Source organism: Triturus cristatus, chromosome 7 (genome assembly GCF_964204655.1).
Source record: "Triturus cristatus chromosome 7, aTriCri1.1, whole genome shotgun sequence".
Classification (NCBI taxonomy): domain Eukaryota; kingdom Metazoa; phylum Chordata; class Amphibia; order Caudata; family Salamandridae; genus Triturus; species Triturus cristatus.
Genome location: NC_140590.1, coordinates 167982507 through 168005621, shown reverse-complemented (window position 1 = coordinate 168005621; position 23115 = coordinate 167982507). Strand labels below are relative to the sequence as shown.

General features: G+C 44.4%; 1 protein-coding gene across 1 annotated transcript in view; it reads right to left on the bottom strand.

Annotated features, from left to right (window-relative positions):
• LOC146809134 (uncharacterized) overlaps positions 1 to 22629 on the bottom strand; it is a 277381-nt gene extending 254752 nt beyond the window's left edge. The window contains exons 1-3 of the mRNA XM_085615949.1: positions 22615 to 22629; positions 14248 to 14306; positions 12134 to 12169 (exon numbers count right to left, since the gene is read on the bottom strand). Of these exons, the coding sequence (XP_085472075.1) occupies positions 12134 to 12169; positions 14248 to 14299 (88 nt within the window). The 5' untranslated portion in view covers positions 14300 to 14306; positions 22615 to 22629. The remainder of the gene's footprint in view (positions 1 to 12133; positions 12170 to 14247; positions 14307 to 22614) is intronic.
• Between the last annotated feature and the right edge of the window lie 486 nt (positions 22630 to 23115).

Genomic DNA, 23115 nt, shown 5'->3' with positions numbered 1-23115 from the left:
ATATTAAAAATAAAGGTTAAACTTTCAACAAGTGTGCAGCAGCACACACTGCAACAAATAACACGAATGAGGCCATGAGTACTAGTAGTGGAAGAACTGGTCCAGATAGCGCAGAGCTAGATAGACGAAAAAAGGTGCAATGACACGGCTGTTGCTGGGTGTCACATCATGCTGTAGGCATATGCATGCATCAACACGTGTGTTACAGTATCACAAGGGTTCCATTTTCTAAAGAAGACATGGGCAACAGTTTCTACCACATTGCTACATGCTGGGCACGAGGCTGATGAATTCACATTCCATTTATTGATGAATGATCTTAAGGGAAGAGTACCAACCCTAAACTGGAAACACAGTTCCCTCACCAGAAGTACGGAGGTCGCATCCCAATAGGGTTTGAAAGAACTGGTGCATTTAAAATGAATACATTCCCCTGTCAGTTATGATCCCCGTACAGAGCGAACAGTCGACTGTGCCACCCAGCTTCAATAGAACTTTTTAGGTCTCGCCTGGCGTAGGGTGCGCACATGCGCAGTCTCGCTGGCGAGATTTAATGATTTGGGGTATTTTGTGAAAAGGGCATTAAGCCCCGCCCCTCTTTTCCATTGGCAGGCGTCATGGGCAGCCATTGGAAAAGAGTTGGTAATGACGTTTTCGTTCTGCTTTTTGAGCCATCCCATTTGGACGGGCTCATCTGCCTTCCTTGCGTCGCAAAAGGTTTCTTATCTTTATGGGGCCAAACACATGGCCCCATTAAGATAAGAAACCTTTTAGCAGGCGAGGCCGTCAAAGTGGGATGGCAGAAAAAGCCAAACGAAAACTTCATGTCGAGCGCTTGATTGCAGTTTGGAAGGGGATTGTGGAGTGCTTTCACATTCAAGCGTCACAGCAACTTGCAAGGTACTTTCTCTTGCCTGTGTGGAGCGGTGCGAGAGTGAAGCGAGGGCGGAGCAAAGAGAGGCAGGCAAGCAGCGTCTGCCGCATTTGAGCATTATGGCGTGGCGCTTGGAACCCATGATCGAAGCCGGCCGAACCCAGTGAGGCTGTAGTTTCCTTGCGCAGGCTGGCCCTTCCAGAGTGGAGGAATCAGGAGGAAATTATCAGAGAAAGCCGCGCAGATAGGGAAGGGGACGTGGAGGGTGCTGCCGCTTTGAGCATATGAAACCCAGTGACGAGATCCTGGAGTCTCTGATAGTTGAAGTACGCGGCTTGGGGCTAAAGCAGTGAGGATAGGTAGAGCGAGGAGAGCTTGGGGCGGGTTCGCCTGTGTGGAGCGGTGCGAGAGTGAAGCGAGGGCAGAGCAAAGAGAGGCAGCAAGCAGCGTCTACCGCATTTGAGCATTACGGAGTGGGGCTTAGAGCCCATGATCAAAGCCAGCCGAACCCAGTGAGACTGCAGTTTCCTTGCGCAGGCTGGCCCCTCCAGAGTGGAGGAATCAGGAGGAAATTATCAGAGAAAGCCGCGCAGATAGGGAATGGGAAGAGGAGGGTGCCGTCGCTTTGAGCATATGAAACCCAGTGACGAGAGCCTGGAGTCTCTGATAGTTGAAGTACGCGGCTTGGGGCTAAAGCAGTGAGGGTAGGTAGAGCGAGGAGAGCTTGGGGGCGGGTGAGAACACTAGGCATCACCTTGGCAGTCCCATTGGTGCTGCTTAATACTGGTTGAATATCACCTGGGGTACGCCAGTCAGGGCTTTGCTCTTTGCATTTTTAGCCCCTGTACCCCAGTGCCTCCTGTCCACTTGCCTAGCCCCTAACTTACTTTATATGTTTACTCCTGAGCCGCGTCATTCGATGTAAACCCCAGCCAAGGCACAGTTGTGCTCAGTGAACGAATAGCCTCCCCCCCATCTCCTTCCCCATCCATTAAACAACCCTGCCCCTCCTTTTTTTGGCCTTGCTGTGCTTTCACTTCCACTCTTTTCTTTTAGAGCTGCTGCCCTGGGGCAGTGACACAGATGTCCCTCGGAAACAGAGGCGTGGTTTCATCTTCAGAGCCTGTCTCTCTCTATCTACCTCCCTACTACTCACTCTCTACTACACTACTACTCACTCTCTACTACTCTCTACTACTCACTCTCTACTACTCACTCTACTGCTCTCTACTACTCACTCTCTACTACTCACTCTCTACTACTCTCTACTTCACTCTCTACTACTCTCTACTACTCACTCTCTTCTACTCTCTACTACTCACTCTCTACTACTCTCTCTCTACTACTCTCTACTACTCACTCTCTACTACTCTCTCTACTATTCTCTACTACTCACTCTCTACTACTCACTCTCTACTACTTACTCTCTACTACTCACTCTTTACTACTCTCTACTACTCACTCTACTACTCACACTCTACTACTCTTTACTACTCACTCTCTACTACTCTCTACTACTCACTCTCTGCTACTCTCTACTACTCTCTACTACTCTCTGCTACTCACTCTCTACTACTCTCTACTCTCTACTACTCACTCTCTACTACACTCTCTACTACTCACTCTCTACTACTCACTCTCTACTACTCACTCTCTACCTCTACCTCTCTACCTCTCTACCAATACCTCTACCTCTCTCTACGCGCACACATATGTACACATATGCATGCAGCACATTAGTGAGTAACAATAGAAAGCCCCACCTGAGGGCGTTGACATCTTGTGCATTAAAAGGGGAGTGCTCTTAATAACTACGCTACTACAGACGTTTTGCCCGTGAACAAGAAGAAAAGTCTTCGAAACGCTTTGGGCCTAATCAATAAAAGAAAGGAAAATGAAATGCCGGTTGCCTTTACTTACTGCTCTGGAGTGCGTCTTCGAATGCAGGAACTTTGGGATACAAAATAATTAACGGCACTTCCAGTCGTGAAGACTGCACCACTCGTGAGTTAAGAGGCCACACAGACACAGAACTATTCGCAGCCTGTGCATGGGAGAGCAGCTTGGCTTGTTAATGAACCGGACGTTATTTTCCTGAAGCCCACTGTGGGCCAAGACATAAAAGAAAATAAAAGGAAACGATAAATAATCTGCAGCAGCGTGAAACCCACTTTGGAAAAGGAGGCACTATGTACTACACGCCCCAGCATACAGCACATTAGTGAGTAACAATAGAAAGCCCCACCTGAGGGCGTTGACATCTTGTGCATTAAAAGGGGAGTGCTCTCCAATGACTACGCTACTACAGACGTTTTGCCCGTGAACAAGAAGAAAAGTCTACGAAACGCGTTGGGCCTAATCAATAAAAGAAAGGAAAATGAAATGCCGGTTGCCTTTACTTACTGCTCTGGAGTGTGTCTTCGAATGCAGGAACTTTGGGATACAATATATATATATACATATGCACATATATGCATATGCAGTTATATGTATGTATGTGTATATATACATACATATATAAACATATATATACATCTGCATATCTATATAAATACAAATATAAATGCATGCATACATATGCATGTTATGTACATGAAAGTTTGAAAAACATTAATAAAAGCAAAGCTAAAAAGCCACCTAATTACAAACAGAATTGCTTTAACTTGAACGAGGACGAGACCTGTTGCATTTTCAATGCTTTTTTAACAATTGTTTTGAAGGCGCAGAATAGCATGCTGGAGTCTCCCACCAATCTTTGAGGCCAAGCGAATAAGGCTGTTTTTTAGGTGCACAAGCCAACCAATTTTATTAAAGCTATCAAGCACAGTGAATGAGCTCCGGAGTGGTCCAGATCCTCCTCCAAAATAATAGACGCCGACATTTTGCCTTATGGGCCATGACAAACAAAATGGGAAGTACTGCACGGGAGCTGGGCCAAGCTTCTAAATAATTTGTTCTCTGAATTTGTAAGGCCTGTACAGTTTATTAACCCCCATAATTCAGAGCCATACAGCTGCGGTCCGTGCAGGTAACAGCAATGGGGCCGTGTAAGGAGGGATTTCGAGGGACGATGCAGAGGGAAAATTAATGATTTATTTAATTTTCCCTCAGCATCGTCCCTCGAAATTCTCCCTTACACGGCTCTACCGCTCCACCGCTGTTACCTGCATGGACTGTGGTTGGAGGAATACAGAGCTGATCCAACAGCTTTCGCCTTATATATTTGAAGTGCAGGGGCAATACGCTTACTAAAGGAGGTAGAGTGCCCTTTACAAATGTTGCTTATGCTCCACGGTAATTTTTTTTACTTTCCAGGTCATGTTGGATGATAGGTTAATCCCCAGATAATGAAAAGAGTCTACCCTCTCAAGTGATGCAGTCCCTGGAGCTAGTTTGCCTTTGAATGTTTTATGTTGTATATGAACAACAATCGTTGAAGCCCACCTGAGGTTTTGGAAATTAATAATGCATCGTCTGCACAGAGCAAAATAGGCACTTTTACAGAGACCAACTTGGGTGCTTTAGTAGAATATTGTTGAGTGACTGAACACATCATTCAAATGGAGGGAAAACAAGGTGGGCGCCAAGACACATCCATGTCTAACACAATTGGCAAAAGAAAACTGGTTGCTGAGTTGTCCCTGGCTGCCCCACCCAATTCTTGCGTGATGTCCTTCATGCAGGAGAATGACCAAATCTAGTATGGAAGGAGGCATGCCCATGTTCCTAAGAACCTCCCACAACTTGTAGCAGGAAACCAGATCAAAAGCCGACTGAAGGTCTGCGAAGGCCACGGATAGGCTTCCCTATTCAACTACTATTACCTTCCAGTAAATTAGCAAAAAGCGAAACACTTGGTCAATCATGCTGGTTTTCTTATGAAAACCAGCTTGGCAGGGAGACTGTATTTCCTTTTCATTATCCATAATTGAATTTTGTTTAATAAAGCCCGACAAAAAAGATTTTGTGCGCAATCTATCAGGCTACTTGAAAAATAGTTAGTTGCCAAGCATCTGTCCTCCTTTTTATGGATAGGGATCACCTCCATACCCTTGCAAGACTCCGGGATAGGAGCACCCCTTACGATTCCGTTCGCCAGGGCATGTAAATACTTGATCCAGCTATCCCTCTTAAATCTGAATAAATCAACAGGTATGCCATTTGGTCCAGCAGCACGACCACTGGCAGTGGAGTCCAGAGCACTAATGAGATTGTCAATTTTGATCAAAAGTAATGAGAGATGCGCGATTATTTCAGAATTTTTGTTGACCTCCATAGAGTTTCTTCTACCATCGGAGTATAAATTCGAGAAGTGTGCACCCCAATCAGATGGGCCAACATAATTTATGACATTGGCTAGCGCGTTAATTGCCTGCTTACATTCTTTATTAAACCAGGAACACCCTCGTAGCTCTGGTGGGTATATAATAAATAATGTATTATGAATCTCCATAAGGGTATTAATATTTGCCACTGTGGCAGAATCATCATTGAGCATTACCAGAATATCTTCCAGGTCTGATCTAATCGCAGATAATATCTCGGGACTATCTGTTACCTTACCCCACTCTAACTTGCATATATCGTTTGTAGGGAGAGCTGTATGCGAGGAAGGTAGAAGGACATGTTTGTGCACAGACCTGTCGGATAAATCAGTCAAAGTATGGCACAGGGGATTATGGTCTCTTTCCATCATTGCCATCAGTCCAATAAAACATAATCAATACTTCTTGTATGTGCTGGTTTGTTATTAGTGCCTGCCCCCAACTGATCAGCCTTAGTTCGCCCATTAGGAGCCCTTAGCCCATATACTGAGGATAAAGCTTGTAGTTGTAAGGCAGTTTCTGGATCAGTATCAGTGGTGAATTAGTCTAAGGAAATATGAAATTAATTTGAACAGTGAACATGTTAGTCTGTTATTTGGGTTGAAAGGATAGTGGAGGGATAGAAGAGGGAAGGGTTTGCATTCATATAGTGCTTGCTACCCCAGGTGAGGTGTTGACGTAGTTTTGTGACCTGGCGATGCGGTGAGTGCAAGGTAAGTGGTTTTATTGATTTCAATTTTATTATCCCTTGTCGCCGCCTGTCGACTCCCCCCATTCCTCCCCGCACTGCACTTACCTGATGCCGAGCATAGGTTTTGTACTGGACAGTAATCTTCCAGTACAAAATAATGTTCATAGGCATAGTCTAAAACGTTTCTACCTTTGAATGAGTATTGCACATGAGAGTACATGTGCAAACTTCGAAATGTTTTTAGAAAAGAGAACGTTTCTCAAATATAACATCTATCTTAAGGAAGTAAAAGTTGTTGCTTAAAAGCCCTCCATATAGTTTTTTTAGTAGATAGGGATTTGCATCAAAATCCATGGGTAGTCGCGTGGGAACACCCATGTGGCATCTATTAAATGCCCCCTATGCATAGTAGCACAAAGTAGCATAAAAAGCTACTTTGAATTACTTTAGGTTTTTGTGCTGAAAAGTAAATACTAATTCATGACTTTAAGACAATATGGTACACTTTTTTGGGACTCTGCACGGCCGCAAGGTTTTGATAAAACTGGCCAGGTATGGAATAGGCAGTAGAGGCAGCACTGAGGGGAAAGACACTCATTGGATTGTGATTGAAACAATGACCTGAGCAAGGTATGTGAACCTCAATGGGAGTTAAACAACATTTCAAAATAAAATAATTGAGGTCAATAATGCACCCAAGTCCTAGGACTTTGATGTCACATAGCGCTGTGATCATTTACTCCAGAAACTAGGGAGCCATGATAGCTCACATCTATCCGCCCATGACCGGCTCCTTAAAACTGGGAATATTGCGTATGCTTGCATGGCTAGGGTCTGTCCTTGAAGCGCATACGATGAAATACCTTGACGTTGAAGTGGTCACTGTAATGAAGTGTCCCTCACAAGCCATGTATAATAAAACTGTTCTCTTATGGGTTTTTTAGGCTGACCCTGCACTTGGACCAAATAAGATTTAGAGTAGACAAACTCTCTCTCCTCCCCTCAAAGAGAGCTTTCCCAGGAAGTTAGTAGTTGAAGGATCACTCAAGATTAAATGTCTTTGCTCTTTTTGCTGCGGGAACTGACACAGAAAGAGTGGTTGAATATTTTTGTGATGACATGCCTATTGGAGGTGAAGCTGAGGATGGGAGCACAGCATTGCCCTGTACATGCCACTGCATCACCCTCTTCCTTCCACTCCGAAGCCATCACTCTGTTGTCCTGGATTATTGCTGGCATTAAACGTTGTTGGAATTCTTATGATTCTGCTGGCTTCCTGTAACAGCATTCATCCATATGGTTCAAGAAACGTGGTTGGTTGATTCTTATGAGCCTGGTGATGACGCCACGTTTATTGTGTGGTCAAGAGAGAGCCCAGATGGGGCCTGGTAACTGCTCTCCCTTGTGCAGGGGTCAGTGTGTTAAGTGAAACAGGAATTTATGAATGTATTATTAAATAAATTGGAAGCTAAGAAGTGAATTTTGATGTATAATTAATTGAGAGTATATTTTCCGCTGAAATTGCTTTCATTTTAAGAGAATTTAACAGCAAAAAGGTTTATTATTTTAAGTGATTAGCTTAACACCAGGATGAATAACAGTGTGCATCAGGATTTCAGTGCCATAATTTTAACACCCTTAGCACAAAATGTATCCTGCTACTAAACCATCTATGAAGAAATATGTGCTCATATGGTTATATAGGAACCCGAGGGAGGTAAATTGTTCTGCGGTGGGTGGCATGCCTGGCAAGACCAGATGCCTGCATTGAAATACCTACTAAATGACACTTTTAAAAATGACGAAGGTTTCCACATGATGAGTTATATTGGTATAGCCCCTCCCACCCCCATCTGGAGATGATTAGAAGCCACAGAGTATCACAGCTTCCAGTGTCCAATGAAAAGCGCCCTCCGAGATAGAGGCGCCAGGTGTGCATGTGACAATCTGCTCCCCTGGCCCGAGACATACACGTTCCATCGAACTACATTGGAAGAAGGGCCAAGGAGGATATCTCGGTGGCGTTTGGGTGATAATTCCTCAGGGAACAAAAATCAGTAGGAATGTGTAACTTCTAACTCTTATGACGCTTTCGGATAATTTTACACTGTGCACGCAGGCTTATGAAAGATAGCTATGTTCAGTTGCTAAAAGCTCTTAGATTCATTAAATAATCTCATTATGTATAACAAGGCAATGCAGATGAAGAACTGAGGGGACTTAATGTTCAAAGTTCTTTCATCCTGGGCTTCGGGAATATTCTGGCAAAGTATGATTGAAAGTGCATCAATTTAGGTTGGGGGCACCATTTTAAAAATCGGTATATCCGTAAGAGGAGAGTAGATCTACAATCCAAGAAACCTGAGAACTAAAGATTGTTGCCAGGGCTGTGTCCAGCTAGCAAAATATCGAACACAACAGTACACACAACTTTACAAACTTGTTAATAAATCTTACCCCTCGCCTAAAAGAAATTCGCTAAAGGGTAGTTCAATAGTTGAAACATTACTTGATCTCGTTGGCACTTAAAAGCCTAACCCCCTCTCTACTGTGCCCATGTAGACCTCGAGAATGTTTTCCATACTACTGAGAGAATAATATAACTAAATAAAACATACTGCAATCTTTATAACATTACTGTTGGACCTGACATCCTTGGTGTGGTTTTCTCCCAACTTTTTGGCCTCAATCCTCCTGTTTTTCATGACTTTGTTTTTGCTGGCCTAAGGACTCTAGATGCTGACTTAATGCTAACCAGTGCTAAAGAGCTTGTGCTCTCTCGTTTAAACATGGTATATATGGCTTACACCCAATTGGCCTATTTAGTTTACTTGTAAGCTCCTAGTAAAGTGCTACTATGTGCACCCACAGCCTATAAATTAAATGCTACTAGTGGGCCTTCAGCACTTCTTGTGCCACCCACTTAACCTCTTCAGTGCCCATGACGAGATAGTCTCGTCATGGAGCACGGTTGCGCTGTGCCCATGACGAGACTATCTCGTCATGAACCCCACCCACTAGTGCAATGCCCGGCACTGAAGGGGTTAAGTAGCCCTTTAAACATGTCTCAGGCCTGCCACTGCAACCTGTGTGTGCAGTTTTAAATTACCATTTCAAACTGGCAAGAACATCCTCTTGCCATCCCAAACCTCCCTTTTTAATACATATATGTCTCTCTTAGGGAGCACTCTTCATAGTCCAGAGGGCAGGGTGCAGTTTATTTAAAATGTTGGAAACGTACTTTTAACTTTTCGGTTTTCACTACTGTGAGGTATACCTCTTCTATAGTATAACATTGGGTTCCCTGATTATATTTAATAAGTGGTGACTTTCAATTGGGAGCAGATAGGAATGTCAAGTTTGGTGTTTATGGCATTGCAATTCATACCCCTCTTTAATGGTTGGGTCATATTTTAAGTCACTATTCTGAAAATGCCACTTGTATAAAGATGGCATTTTCTTGTCTTAACCAGTAAGTGCTTGCAGCATGTGCCCTGGGTCACATGACTAGGTGTAGCTAACTGTTGGCCTTTGTGTATTGCTTCCAGTGAGACAAAGGGGGAATAGGTGTTGGCAGGATGGGCCATCTCTGACTTGATAGGGGGCCGAGCAGTCACCTGCCACACAAAGCCATTGCCTGAGCACACTCACAAAGGATTTGACACTAACCTTTTGTGACACTAGACACTAGCTGGGGCCAGAGCAGGGAGGCAGGAATTTTTAAGCAGCTTGCACGGATTTCCGCTAAGCAGCGAACTCTCCAAGTAATGTTCCACTACATCTGTGAAATTGAAACCACTGATACAAGGACTTTGCTTTACATGTTTAGCAAGGACTGGAAAATATTCATGAGCAGGGCATGGCCATGAAGATGGCAGAGATATTAACTTCAAGATTCTGAATAATTACTTGGTTTTTAGAGAACAGCTCAAGCAAGCCTTAAAATTGCTGCATATCAGTAGTTCCAGGATGGAGATATGGCTATCCGAGCCACTAGACATGATACTTTGAACTTCTTGATGGCTAAACAGCCTAATGATCTTCCTTATAGTGCTTACAAGTCAAGGAGACTAAACTGAGAATATTGTAAATGCTTCTTCACATGGATCAACTCACTTTTTTGGTGCTGGATGGCACACGACAGGGCGTGCCTATGGAACAATGCAGGTGTTGACTTTGTGCACGTCATTGTGAGACTGTCGACCATGTAGTACTTAAGTGTAAAACTCTGCATAATGAAAGATGTCTGTATTTTGTATTATTAGTGGTGGAGATTCATTAGAAGGATGACAACCATTCACTATGCCCCTGCGTTCAACCTTATGAAGGGCTGCAATGTAGCACAATATCTGAATATTACTATTTTAAGGTTGTCGGGAGGTGGATGAACATGCTAGCTTGCTTTGAATTTCATTTTATTGAATCAAGTCTACTTTTTTTTATAACCAAGATGCTTTTTTTTTACATATTACTAACACTGAACTGAAAACATATGGCAAAATATACTGACATAACTAGTTTACCAAATTATAAACATTCTGTGTATTATAAGAATGCAAACCACGCAAAACTAAAACCTAATCTAGCCCATAAGCACTGGAGCATTTAATTGAAACAACATGCATAATAGGAGAAGTAAGTATTCGCAGATGGTACACACCCTAGGAGCAGAAAGTAATGTTGGAACGTGACTTTCCTGAAATAGTAGGCATCGTTTCAATTGGAAGAAAGAATCCTATCAGCACTCAACCAATTATACAGGAATCCATGTGCATTGAGAGACAAAAATAGTAAGAAGTATTATTTGTGTTTATGTGCTCCTTTTAGATCGAGTCTACTAGACATTTACAGCTGTCAGGTTACAAGAAACCTATTGTGGGCATACCAAGAACTTACATGGGCTTCAGCCTGCACCCTGATTTGCTTGTCAGTGTTACTTGCTTGCTTCTTATTTGGAGGTTTTCCTGGTCCCCACTTGTCCCTGGCATGGAGCCTCGGCTCTTTACCATCTCTCTGATTGGATTCTATCCTTCCACTACTCAATTTTAGTGATTTTTTTGTTTGTTGCATGAGCACTTCATGAGAATGCATGTGTTTCCCAGCTCTCTCCATCATGCTTCTGTGGAAGTGGTGTGGCGCAGCGGCCAGGGTGCCTAACTCCTGACTACGGGGTTTATGGTTTGATCCCCGGCACTGGCGGCAGGTTAGCCCAGCACCATGTGACTCTGGGCAATAGCTTGCTTAATCTTCCCGTGAGCCCCCAGCGCCGGGACACCACTTCTGGGGTAGCTGTGCGCTTTACAAATACTGGTATTTCATTTTTCCTCCTGCCAAATTGCCGGCATCCGTGCTTTGTGTTGCTGTCCCCCTTAGGTGCTTTGGCCCCACTCCCTATGTTGCTTTTCCTTGTCTATCGCTTTTACCTCCCCCAACCTTCTCCCTGTTGGCACCACATAATTTAATTTTGTATTTGCACCGGCATTTTTACACATGCACATGTTATCATGCAAGCACACACCTTTTTTTTGCTAATGGTCATGCTTCACAGCATCTTGCTGATGCTGTACAGCATCGCCAAAATGCCAGTGCTTAATTTGAACTGGTGGTTTCTGGTGCTCCCCACTGACAGCAAATTGTTTACACTAGCACTTATGACAGTCTGCCACATGGTGGCGCTGTTCGTCTAATTCAGAGATGAGCAGAAACAGCAGTTGTTTATTTATTCAGTATTCATTTAAAATGAATATCTGCCGCCCAAGCAATTTTTATAGTTTTGGGGGCTTGAATTACATGAATTGTCACACTTGTAGGAGTGTGATGCTAAGTAGTTGCTTTAGTACTGTCATTGCCAGCGCTGGCAGGGGCAAGAAGTGGTGCAAGCTGCAGTGGCCTCCTGACGAGGGCCTGGTACTTATTTGTTAACAAATTAAGCACTGCAAAAGGTATTGGTAAAGCTAATAGGACCCAAAGGCGAGGCCTATCGGCTTTACCAATGTTTTTTATATCCCATTTCCCACATCACAACCAGAATATTGGGAAGCTAAGGTGAACCAGGACATTGTCCTTGAACAGGTGGATTTTGTATGTGTTTTTGTGTTTTATTTTAGGTTTGTCAATCCCCTGGTAAAGGTTTGCACTGCTTAGGACAGTTCTAAAGTCTTGGTGATGACGGTAACTCACACACACACCCCTTCAATAGGACCACACGAGGAATGCTAAATATATACACACGTGGACACTTACCAACTTTTCCTGCACTTGTCTGCAGATTCGCCAGTGCTGGTGGAAAAAAAGCAGTGAAACATTAGTGATTCGTTGTTTTATTTTCGGTAAACATTTTTTTCTGCTCGTTTTATTGTCACTTTTGTGTGGTGTGATGTATTTGACTAAACATTTGGAGCCCACGTGCTAGCAAGCTGATTCACACCTGACATCCTGTTGAGCTGCTTTCTGTTTTACTGTTTAGTGTGTCCCAGGCGAAGTTATTTCAATTTAAATTTTATGTTTACAGTGTGTCTGTAGTACAACCTCTGTCCTAAGATACCAGAGCGACTGACATGGCCTTTTTACGGACACACAATAACCACGTTGCATCATTATTTACGCACCATAACGTTTTACAATGGAGAAGAATAAAAGATTGTAGCAATTTTCAGACAAATGTTGACAATCAAGTAAACGAGTTTGTCTAGAATAAAAAGAATTTGCAGGAAGTAATGTATATGATGTTAGGGATATGGAAATGTATACAATTGTTGGCAGATTTTCATCAATACCAGAGGACTGCATACGAAAGAGGTGGTTAGGGGACCCCAATAATTCAAGGAAGGATTAGTTGAGAGTACGTGGCAGGCTGCAAGGGGTGAACGATAGTCTGGGCAGAAGCATAGGTAGACAATTTACCAGCATGAAGCTGACGATGCTTTAGCGCGGTGCCAACAGATACCCAATCAGGCATGATAGATATTAGATATTGTGGGCCTCATTTATTATATTTTGATGCATGGCAGCCCAGCAAGCCTTTCTGCTGCGCTGTCGTGCGCCTAAATAAAAGGGCAGGAAGGTGCCGTATTTACAAGATACGACGCATTACTGTCCTTCTTCCCAGCGCTGGCGCACAAGCAGCAGCCGTGCACCAACGTAGACACCATTGGTGCCATGTGCAAGGATGCCTGCACTGCAGGGATGATTGTTGTTGTGCAGGAAGGGACGCCTTCCTGCACAAAACCAATTATTAATGGTGTTTTGCTCCTTCTATGTGTGCTGCAGAATACAGCGCTCCTAGAAAGAACAAGAAATGAGAAGAAATAAGAGTATTTTTCCTCGTTGCGTAGTAGTAGTCTGATGCATTCCCAGGTTTACGACACCTTGTAAATCTGGGAATGTGTCAGGTTACATGGATGTTGCATGGGAACACCCATGGAGCGCCCCTGTCATGCAGATTAATATGTGAAAGAGGCCCATATTTACAAGCCCATGAAAAGTCACGCAGGCACATTGCGGCGCCGCCAGTGAATCTAAAAAAGGGACGCACCAGTGGCACAAAGGGTTTATACATGAGGGACTGTGTTTCTTCAAAGAAAAAATGATTGGGCAGATTTTCCAAGAAGTCACGCAACGCAGTGCAGCAGCCAAAAATGCTGCGCTGCTGTTCGCAACAAGTAGGAAGCAGGAGATCACCATATCTCTCCTCCCTGCTGATTTCAGCTGCTGTGCACCAGGCACACACCTTAGTGCCATAGCGCTCGGGTGTGTGCCTGCGTCTAGCATAGGTTTTGTACAGGAAGGGTATCCTTCCTGTACAAAATACTGGCCTAGACAAGTTCAAACATGTTTCCTACTTTGCATGTCTGCTGCAAAGTAGGAAAAGAAAGGCGAAATGAAAATATTTCTCCTCTTAACGCCTCCTTTCGGATGGCGTTAACTTTTGGCACTAAACCCTGTCTACAATTGTTTGTAGGTAGGGTTTTGCATCAAAAGGCATGGGTGGTTGCATGGGAAAGCCCATGTGGCACCCATATAATGCCACCTTGTTGCTAAGTAACGCAAAGCAATGCTTTGTGATGTTTTGCCTTACTTGTATGGTACTTGCCAATGCGAAACAAGTTTTGTGCTGGAAAGTAAATTGGTAAAAAAATACTTTTGTACTGGTTAGCGTCACTTATTGGATGCTAACGCAGTGCAAAATGTTTGAAAATCTACTATAAACACACTTGCACATTAATGTTCATTGTGTGATCACAAGGTACTGGACAGTCACTTTGGTACCCCCCCTATGCCATCAACCAACCGATGTTGTTCATGTCTGCCTGTATTAGGGACACAGAACACATTAGCAATGACAAGACAAAACTTACCAAAAAACAGGGCAGCCACTGCCAACAGTGGGACGCATGTCGGCGTCCCCATCTTGACACTGGAGAGGAAAAAGGAGATTGGTTAGGACATCACTTGAGTTGTGCCTTTGGATTACTTCTTTGGCTAGACCCAAGCCCCCACATGCAGATACCTCTTCCCTCTATACTAACATACCTGATCAGATGTGTGCGCACCCAAACCCAGCACAGTCTAATTGTTTTGTCATGTGATTATGTCAATAGAATGGAAGCATAGTGTTCACCAATGCCATTTGTGTGTTCGTCCTGCGCATCCAGCTGTGGTACAGCACACATGCTCACTTACAAGTGCCCAAAAACTCTCCTGCTGCGCAACACTCGCCAGGATGGGCACGCCCTAACCTTGTCTTGGAGTAATGAAAAATAATATTATAATAAAATGGTTTTATTATCATTTTATTTTTCAGTGGGGCGACGTTCCTCTGCCATAACAGAATAGGTGTCCCTGGACACCAACCCAGACTCCAAATCTCAGTGCATAGACATATTATCTGCTGTGGCTGGAGCTAAAGCTGATGATCCTGAAGCTGCCTAAAATTCTTATATTTGGACGCTGTACTTAAAGGTTAGCGAGAGCGCTTCTTCATTTGATTTCATTACTAAAGTATGGGAATCGGGGGTCGGATGTGAGGCTGCCTAGAAGGAACGACAGTGCATGACTATAAAGAAAGAAGCTGTACCTACCTTTGGTGCACAAGTTCGAACCACTAGAGCCACATAAACAATCATATTATAGACTATGCTTGACCGGTATTGGAGCACACGCTTTAGCTCTTCTTTTTGTTCGTGCCGTATACCACTTTAAATACCCTTTGGATTCAGGGTCAGACTGGTCTATAGGGCAATCTGGCCATGCCCGGCCGGCTGATATTATAGGTCTCTCTGGGACTTTTTTAAAGGTGTATGGGCCGGTTTTATGATGTTCCGTGGTGGTGTTTTACTGTTGATTTCCATTACATTACCTCAAACACTGTCTGTATCAAGCACAAATGCATGCAGTCTCCCATACCTTGCAAAACACCTATACAACATGTCTTTACAAGTTCAAAACTGCTCTTTGCATTTTCTGTCCTAGTCCTACCCTGCTTGATTTGGCATGATATCTGTACCCGCCTTGCATTCACCCTGAGCTCAAGGTGGCCCTAAATGAAGCAGAGGTCAGCAGTATCTTAACTGTTTCCCTTTGGTGCAACCGCTTCCGGGTTAGAACTTCAATGATAGCTTCTCGGCTGTGTCTTTATCGTCGAATAGCACTCGGTCTGCTCTAGCCACAGGGTATAGTCTAGAGGTTACTAGTCACTGCTAGTCGACCCAATGCCCAAGTGTGCTTTTATTGTTATCTGAGGGAAGTTGGCATTAAACAGAGCAATATGTTCACAAAGTCGAGTGGTGTTTATTCCTTGTCTACATTTCTTTCTGCATGAGATGTTAATCATCTCTTACTTGGCCTTTGAGCAATTCATAGGCAAACAAACATATGCATATGAGTTGACTAGTATTTGAGTGGTGTGTATATTATTAATATTTATGGTTTATGTAAGATGTGAGGTGATTGACATTTGAGAGGTGTACATATTACTAATATGTACAGTTTATGTGAGATGATTAGTATTTGAGTGGTGTGCATATAACTAATATGTATGGTTTATGTGAGGTGATTGGTATTTCGAGTACTGCGCGAATCTCTAATATGTGCGGTTTATGTGAGGTGATTGGTATTTCGAGTGGTGCGCATACACTAATATGTATGGTTTATGTGAGGTGATTGGTATTTGAATAGTGCGCATATCATTTATATGTGCGGTTTATGTGTGGTGATTGGTATTTCGAGTACTGCGCATATCCCTAATATGTGCGGTTTATGTGAGGTGATTGGTATTTCGAGTGGTGCGCATACACTAATATGTATGGTTTATGTGAGGTGATTGGTATTTCGAGTGGTGCGCATACACTAATATGTATGGTTTATGTGAGGTGATTGGTATTTCGAGTAGTGTGTGTATAACTAATCTGTACGGTTTATGTGAGGTGATTGGTATTCGAGTGGTGCACGTATAACATAACACGTGTCATCTGAGTTAGCATTGCATAGGTGCCCTTACGGATGAAAGCCAGAGGAAGCTCGAGTCAGCAGCATCACTGATGCTTCTCTATAGTACAAGACGTGCATGACAGAAAGGTGGCTGTGGGACATATTACCAAGCCCCTATTGCCACCACAACGTCACTTTTTGCGATAGGGTCAGCTCTATATTATCAAGGTAGTGTTAAGTCACTTAACGTGGCTTATGGCCACGTTAAGTGGCTTAATGCTGCCATGATAATAGTGCCCCTTTCACACTAAATTTAGCGTGAAAGGGGCGTGCAGTGGGTGTTGCGGTGGGCGTTCCACTGCAACACCCATTGAATTTGACGCTTCCACCTATTATCAAGGGTGGCGATAATAGGTGGCAGTGCCAACCGTAAGACCAGGAAAATCCTGGTCTTAAGACGGCGAAAAGAGGAGAAATGCTTTGTTTCTCCTCTTTTTTGCTTTTTCCATGTGTGCTGCCTTGTGCAGCACACTTGGAAAAGCAAAATGCCATGGTTTGTTTATGTACAGGAAGGTGTCCCTTCCAGTACATAAACAAACCTTTTAAAAAAATGCAATTTTGTTGCTTACATGTGTGCTGCATGAAGCAGCACACACGTAAGTTACAAACTGGCATTTTAGGATTGTTTATGTGCAGGAAGGGACACCTTCCTGTACATAGACAAACCTCCCTGCTCGCAGACACCCTTGCACTCTGGTGCAAGGATGCCTGCGTTGTAAAACTTAGCGCCATCGCAGGGGGAAACGCGAGGCTGCACCATATAATTGATAATATTTATTTAATGCGATTTTATATGGTGCAGCCTCGCGTTTCCGAAGTGGCGGAGAGAGACGTTAAGCCAAGAAAGCTAACGCCGCGCTCCGTGACTTCCTTGCTAATATGCCCCTGTGTCTTTACCTTGCAATAGCAGCCTCCCTGCTCCAGGCACGAGCTCTACGAATCTATTAACGCAGGCCAACTGATTTAGCATGATGTCACTGAGCAACCAGTTGAAATATTCCAGTGCTATTTTCAGTTCAACAACAAGCATTTGTGCATGGCCCACTGGTCAAATTTAAGTTAAGTAAGTCCAAATACGAACTTAAGAAGTACTGGGATAAGACTGACATTCTTACCCTCCCACTCACTGAAAATGTCTATGACTGTTACCACATCTTCTTGCAAGCTCCTTGCTACAATTACTACAATTATTTGTCTACTAAACGATACTGCTCCATCCCTTTGGTTTGAGGGTGTGCCAACTCTGCACTCTAAGTTGTGCAGATTGTTAAATCGCCGCACACTCAGAAGGCAGGAAAACTGGGAGGAAACATCCTTTACAATTATGTTTTTACCTTTACCAGACATGCACTAGTTGGTGCCTTTATTGCACATAGTTTTACCCGCGCTTGGTACGTATAGTTAAGGTAAGCCAATATATGTGTATATATATATAACAAGATACCATTGGTGATGTTATAAAGCACTTTGTCACTTTAAAAAGAAAAAAATGCACTTTGAAAAAAATAGAAAAAAATGGTTAAAAGCCCAGGTGAGGCTGTTGTTTGCGTCATGTGATCAAGGGCCTACGGGCTCGAAACGCGTAATGGCTGTGTTATACTTGTGAGCGGACAAATAAATATATTTCAAGCACTGAATCGTGGTCTGGGCTCCTACCTGCAGTGGTAAAACGAGTGCGTGAAACAGGAGTTGAAGTGATATATATATATATCTATACCTATATATGAATTTATATATATGTATATGTATATATATATATATTGATAGATATAGATATAGATATATTTAATGGTTTAGGAGAGGCGAGGAGTATTGAATTGTAAGGCTAGTATTAGGGTTTAGGGGTGGGTAGGAATATAGAGTGGTTTAGGGGTGGGCAGGGGCCTAGGGGAAGGGGCACAGGGCGGTAAGGGTATTTTTGGGGTGGTAAGGGGGATTGTTTTTAGGGTTTAAAGGTGGGTAGGAGTATAGAGTGGGAAGGGTATTTTTAAAGGTTTTGGGGTGGGTTGGGGCATTGGGTGGTATGGGTATTTTTAGATTTTAAGGATGGGCATGACATACAGTTGTAAGGGAATTTTTAGGATTTTGGTGTGGGTAGAAGTATAAGTTGTTAAGAGTGTTTTCAGGGTTTAGGAGTGGGTAACGGCATAGGGTGGTAAGGATACTTTTAGGGTTAAGGCTTGGGTAGGGGCATAGGGTGGTAGGGGTATTTTTAGGGTGACTGTGGATGTCAGGGGTTAAGGGTATTCTTTATGGTTAAGGGGTGGGTAGGGGTAGAAGGTGGTAAGGCAATGTCTACGTTTTAGAGGTGGGCAGGGGCATTGGGTGAGAGCTGAGAGATTTTACTTATCCTATTTATACTTCCCTGCATGGCAAAGGCATATTTGTAGTAGAGGCATTAGTGGTTAAGGCATATGCGTGGTAGAAACATGCGTTGTAAAAGCGCTTGGTAAAGGCACGCGTGGTAAGGTCATGCAACCAAAACTGGGCACACGTCACTAGTCTTCCTCCACGTGGCACTTTCATTCCACTGAAACTTAGGATCTAGCTCTGGAGCCCATCTCTCCAGTATACTCTGCATCACTTCTCTGCAATTCTTTAGGTCCAGTTGGGTTTATTTCCCCATACAGGATTAACTAACAAATAATATTCTCAAACTATTTCAACTCCCACTAAAGACTAGGCAGGAAACCGCGCCCTTTTTATGTGGAGAGAAAAAGTGAACATTAATAATTCCCTCCTTTCCTTTCATGCTTGACAGCAGAGCAGCACACTGTGGAGTCTGCTTACAAGCATCGACCTTTCTACAACGCGCGGGCGTTGCTTACGTTATAGGTTCTCATGTAAGGTAACTAAGCGGATTTACTCCGGCCACTGGTTGGGGAAACGCCCCGCTATGAAGATGCATATTTCCAAAATGTACAGGTTCCACTTGGTGCATGGCATTTGAAGTCTTCATGTTCCAACATTCTAGTTAATGTATACATTGTGGGAGTACGCATGCACCAGAAGGTATTTCTGTATCACAGACTGTTTAGCTGGAGAGCAGCAGTTACACTAATGGTTTACAAACATGAGCCTGAACCAAGAAGCAGAATATTCTATCTTGGGCAGCATGGCCCAGGAGTGGGGACGTTCCCTTCCAGTGGTTGATGAACTGCTCTTTGTAAAGATGGTTCTTCGATTTCTCTCTTACTTACAGGAAGAATGGTCGGTCCGCTTACTGATAATCTACATCGCGCCGAGACCTTAAACATGTGACTGAGTCACAGGCTTCTATTTCGCCACTATCAATGGAGGGGCTTGGATGGTGAAGCTGTCTTCTGCACCGAGAGCATCACAGTCCCCTCCACCCTCTTCTGATGCACTGTAATGGTCGAGACTGATCGAGGGCAGCTTGTTCCAGTTCAGAGGGGCTTGGCCTTCCGGTTCAGAAACACTGAAACTGGTCAATACTGGTCGAAGGCAGCTTGTTCCAGTTCAGAGGGGCTTGGCCTGCCGGTTCAGAAACAGTGAAACTGGTAGAGACTGGTCTAGGACAGCTTGTTCCAGTTCAGAGGGGCTTGGCCTGCCGGTTCAGGTACCCTGAAACTGGTCGAGACTGGTCGAGGGCAGCTACTTTCAGTTCAGTGGGGCTTGGCCTGCCCGTTCAGGGACACTGAAACTGGTCGAGACAGGTCGAGGGCAGCTTGTTCCAGTTCAGAGGGGCTTGGCCTGCCAGTTCAGAAACACTGAAACTGGTCAATACTGGTCGAAGGCAGCTTGTTCCAGTTCAGAGGGGCTCGGCCTGCCGGTTCAGAAACACTGAAACTGGTCGAGACTGGTCGAGGGCAGCTTGTTCCAGTTCAGTGTGGCTTGGCCTGCCGGTTCAGGGACACTGAAACTGGTCGAGACTGGTCGAGGGCAGCTTGTTCCAGTTCAGTGTGGCTTGGCCTGCATGTTCAGGGACACTGAAACTGGTCGAGACTGGTCGAGGACAGCTTGTTTCAGTTCAGAGGGGCTTGGCCTGCCGGTTCAGAAACACTGAAACTGGTACACTGAAACTGGGCGATACTGGATGAGGGCAGCTTGTTCTAGTTCAGAGGTGCTTGGCCTGCCGGTTCAGGGACACTGAAACTGGTCGAGACTGGTCGAGGGCAGCTTGTTCCAGTTCAGTGTGGCTTGGCCTGCCGGTTCAGGGACACTGAAACTGGTCGAGACTGGTCGAGGGCAGCTTGTTCCAGTTCAGTGTGGCTTGGCCTGCCGGTTCAGGGACACTGAAACTGGTCCAGACTGGTCGAGGGCAGCTACTTTCAGTTCTGTGGGGCTTGGCCTGCTGGTTCAGGTACACTGAAACTGGGCGATACTGGTCGAGGGCAGCTTGTTCCAGTTCAGAGGGGCTTGCCCTGCTGGTTCAGAAACAGTGAAACAGGTCGAGACTGGTCGAGGGCAGCTTGTTCCAGTTCAGAGGGGCTTGGCCTGCCGGTTCAGAAACAGTGAAACTGGTCGAGACTGGTCGAGGGCAGCTTGTTCCAGTTCAGAGGGGCTTGGCCTGCTGGTTCAGATACACTGAATCTGTTCGAGACTGGTCGAGGTCAGCTTGTTCCAGTTCAGTGTGGCTTGGCCTGCCGGTTCAGGGACAATGAAACTGGTCGAGGGCAGCTTGTTCCAGTTCAGAGGGGCTTGGCCTGCCGGTTCAGGGACAATGAAACTGGTCGAGGGCAGCTTGTTCCAGTTCAGAGGGGCTTGGCCTGCCGGTTCAGGTACACTGAAACTGGTCGAGACTGGTCGAGGGCAGCTTGTTTCAGTTCAGTGGGGCTTGGCCTGCCGGTTCAGGTACACTGAATCTGGTCGAGACTGGTCGAGGCCAGCTTGTTCCTGTTCAGTGTGGCTTGGCCTGCCGGATCAGATACACTGAAACTGGTCGAGACTGGTCGAGGCCAGCTTGTTCCAGTTGAGTGTGGCTTGGCCTGCCGGTTCAGGGACAATGAAACTGGTCGAGGGCAGCTTGTTCCAGTTCAGAGGGGTTTGGCCTGCTGGTTCAGGTACACTGAAACTGGTCGAGACTGGTCGAGGGCAGCTTGTTTCAGTTCAGTGTGGTTTGGCCTGCCGGTTCAGGTACACTGAAACTGGTCGAGACTGGTCGAGGGCAGCTTGTTCCAGTTCAGTGTGGCTTGGCCTGCCGGTTCAGGGACAATGAAACTGGTCAAGGGCAGCTTGTTCCAGTTCAGAGGGGCTTGCCCTGCCAGTTCAGGCTGGACTGTTCCTAATGGAGCAGGACTAAGGCTGGTTTGCATATGGTCGGTTCCTGTCTGAGGTGGCATAGTGGGAAACAAAGGGATGGACTGCAACGAGGCTCAAAGGAATTACCAATGGCTGGAATCAATTGAAGAATTCCAGCCATCACTTTATTTGTATTTATCTTCAACACAGGGATAGACAGGCCCATCATTTCCACTGTCATGATGTTCACCTTGGTGGTACACCGAAATTCATATTCCAACTCTTTGGTGAGACCCACATGCATGGATGACCTGTGACGAGGAATATAACATGCTTAATATCCGTAGGATACTATTCCAGGTTTAGATCAAGAGGTCATCGTTCTTTGTTTCTTTTTTGCATGTCATGTTTTTGTGGGTGGCCGTATCTGTTCGTCATTATTTATCAGGCATTTGATTTTAAGTGAACCAGATTTCCCAGTTTGAATCCTATTTAAGAATTCTACCTTAGGCATTAAAGAAAATAGTGTTTATTATTTTTTAAAAATTTCGGAATAGTTACCTTTCTTAGAGTTCTGCAGGACCCCATGGGCTTATATTCTGTGTCTGCAAAAGCTCTATGCTATATGAACATTATATATGAGGTCACACACCTGCATCAGCATTTCCATACAGTGCTTGGCTTTCCCCATTCCACTCAGAGTGATTAATATAGTCATGCAAGATACAAAACCCCCTAATAATCATTCTGTTTCTATAACCCTATGAAAGGGTATCCCTGGTTTTCTTTTATTGTTTCATTTTCTTTTTTAAAACTTGCATTGAATATAATTTCGAGTCAGTGACAAATGCAAACCGATCTGATGGAAGTATAGCGCTCTAGCCATCCTAGCGCCTTATAGGTTGTGGCCAATTAAACAAGGGGCAATCAATCTGCCTAAACCCCTATACATGTACAGACTGTGCTAAACGGCGCTAATGTTGCCTCGAACCCATACACTTTCATTCCTTAAAGAGACAAGAAAGGTGTCTTACCTGGTCCCCCGTGCTGCACTCTTCATCCTTCATCCTTACTGGCTTTATGGCGTCTGAGTCCTTCACTTCCACCAATGGAAGGGGCTCGTGGAGGGGGCGTAGCCGGACTTCACCTGCAAGACATCCTGTTGGTGGCACAGAAATCAGCTCCGTCAGCTGGGGTACAGCATGACTCCCAGTAAGCAGAAATATTTCAATAAGCAAATATCTTGTCATGCACAATTTTAATGTGAGTGAAATGGCTCGAAGGCAAGAACTCTAGAGGCTTTCTCGCCACTTCTCCAGGACGATTGGAAGATTCATTTGTGGTATAAGAGACTTTTGACAAAAAAAAATCTTGAGAGTGTTTTTGACAATAGAAAGAAAACTAATGGGATATGGAAAGAAAGAGAACCAATGTAGAGAACCACAGGGGCACAGTGCCATGTACGAAAGGTAGAAACAGAAGGAGATGGGTATATAACCCAAAGAACCAAATCAACTGCAATTCAGAACTTGCAA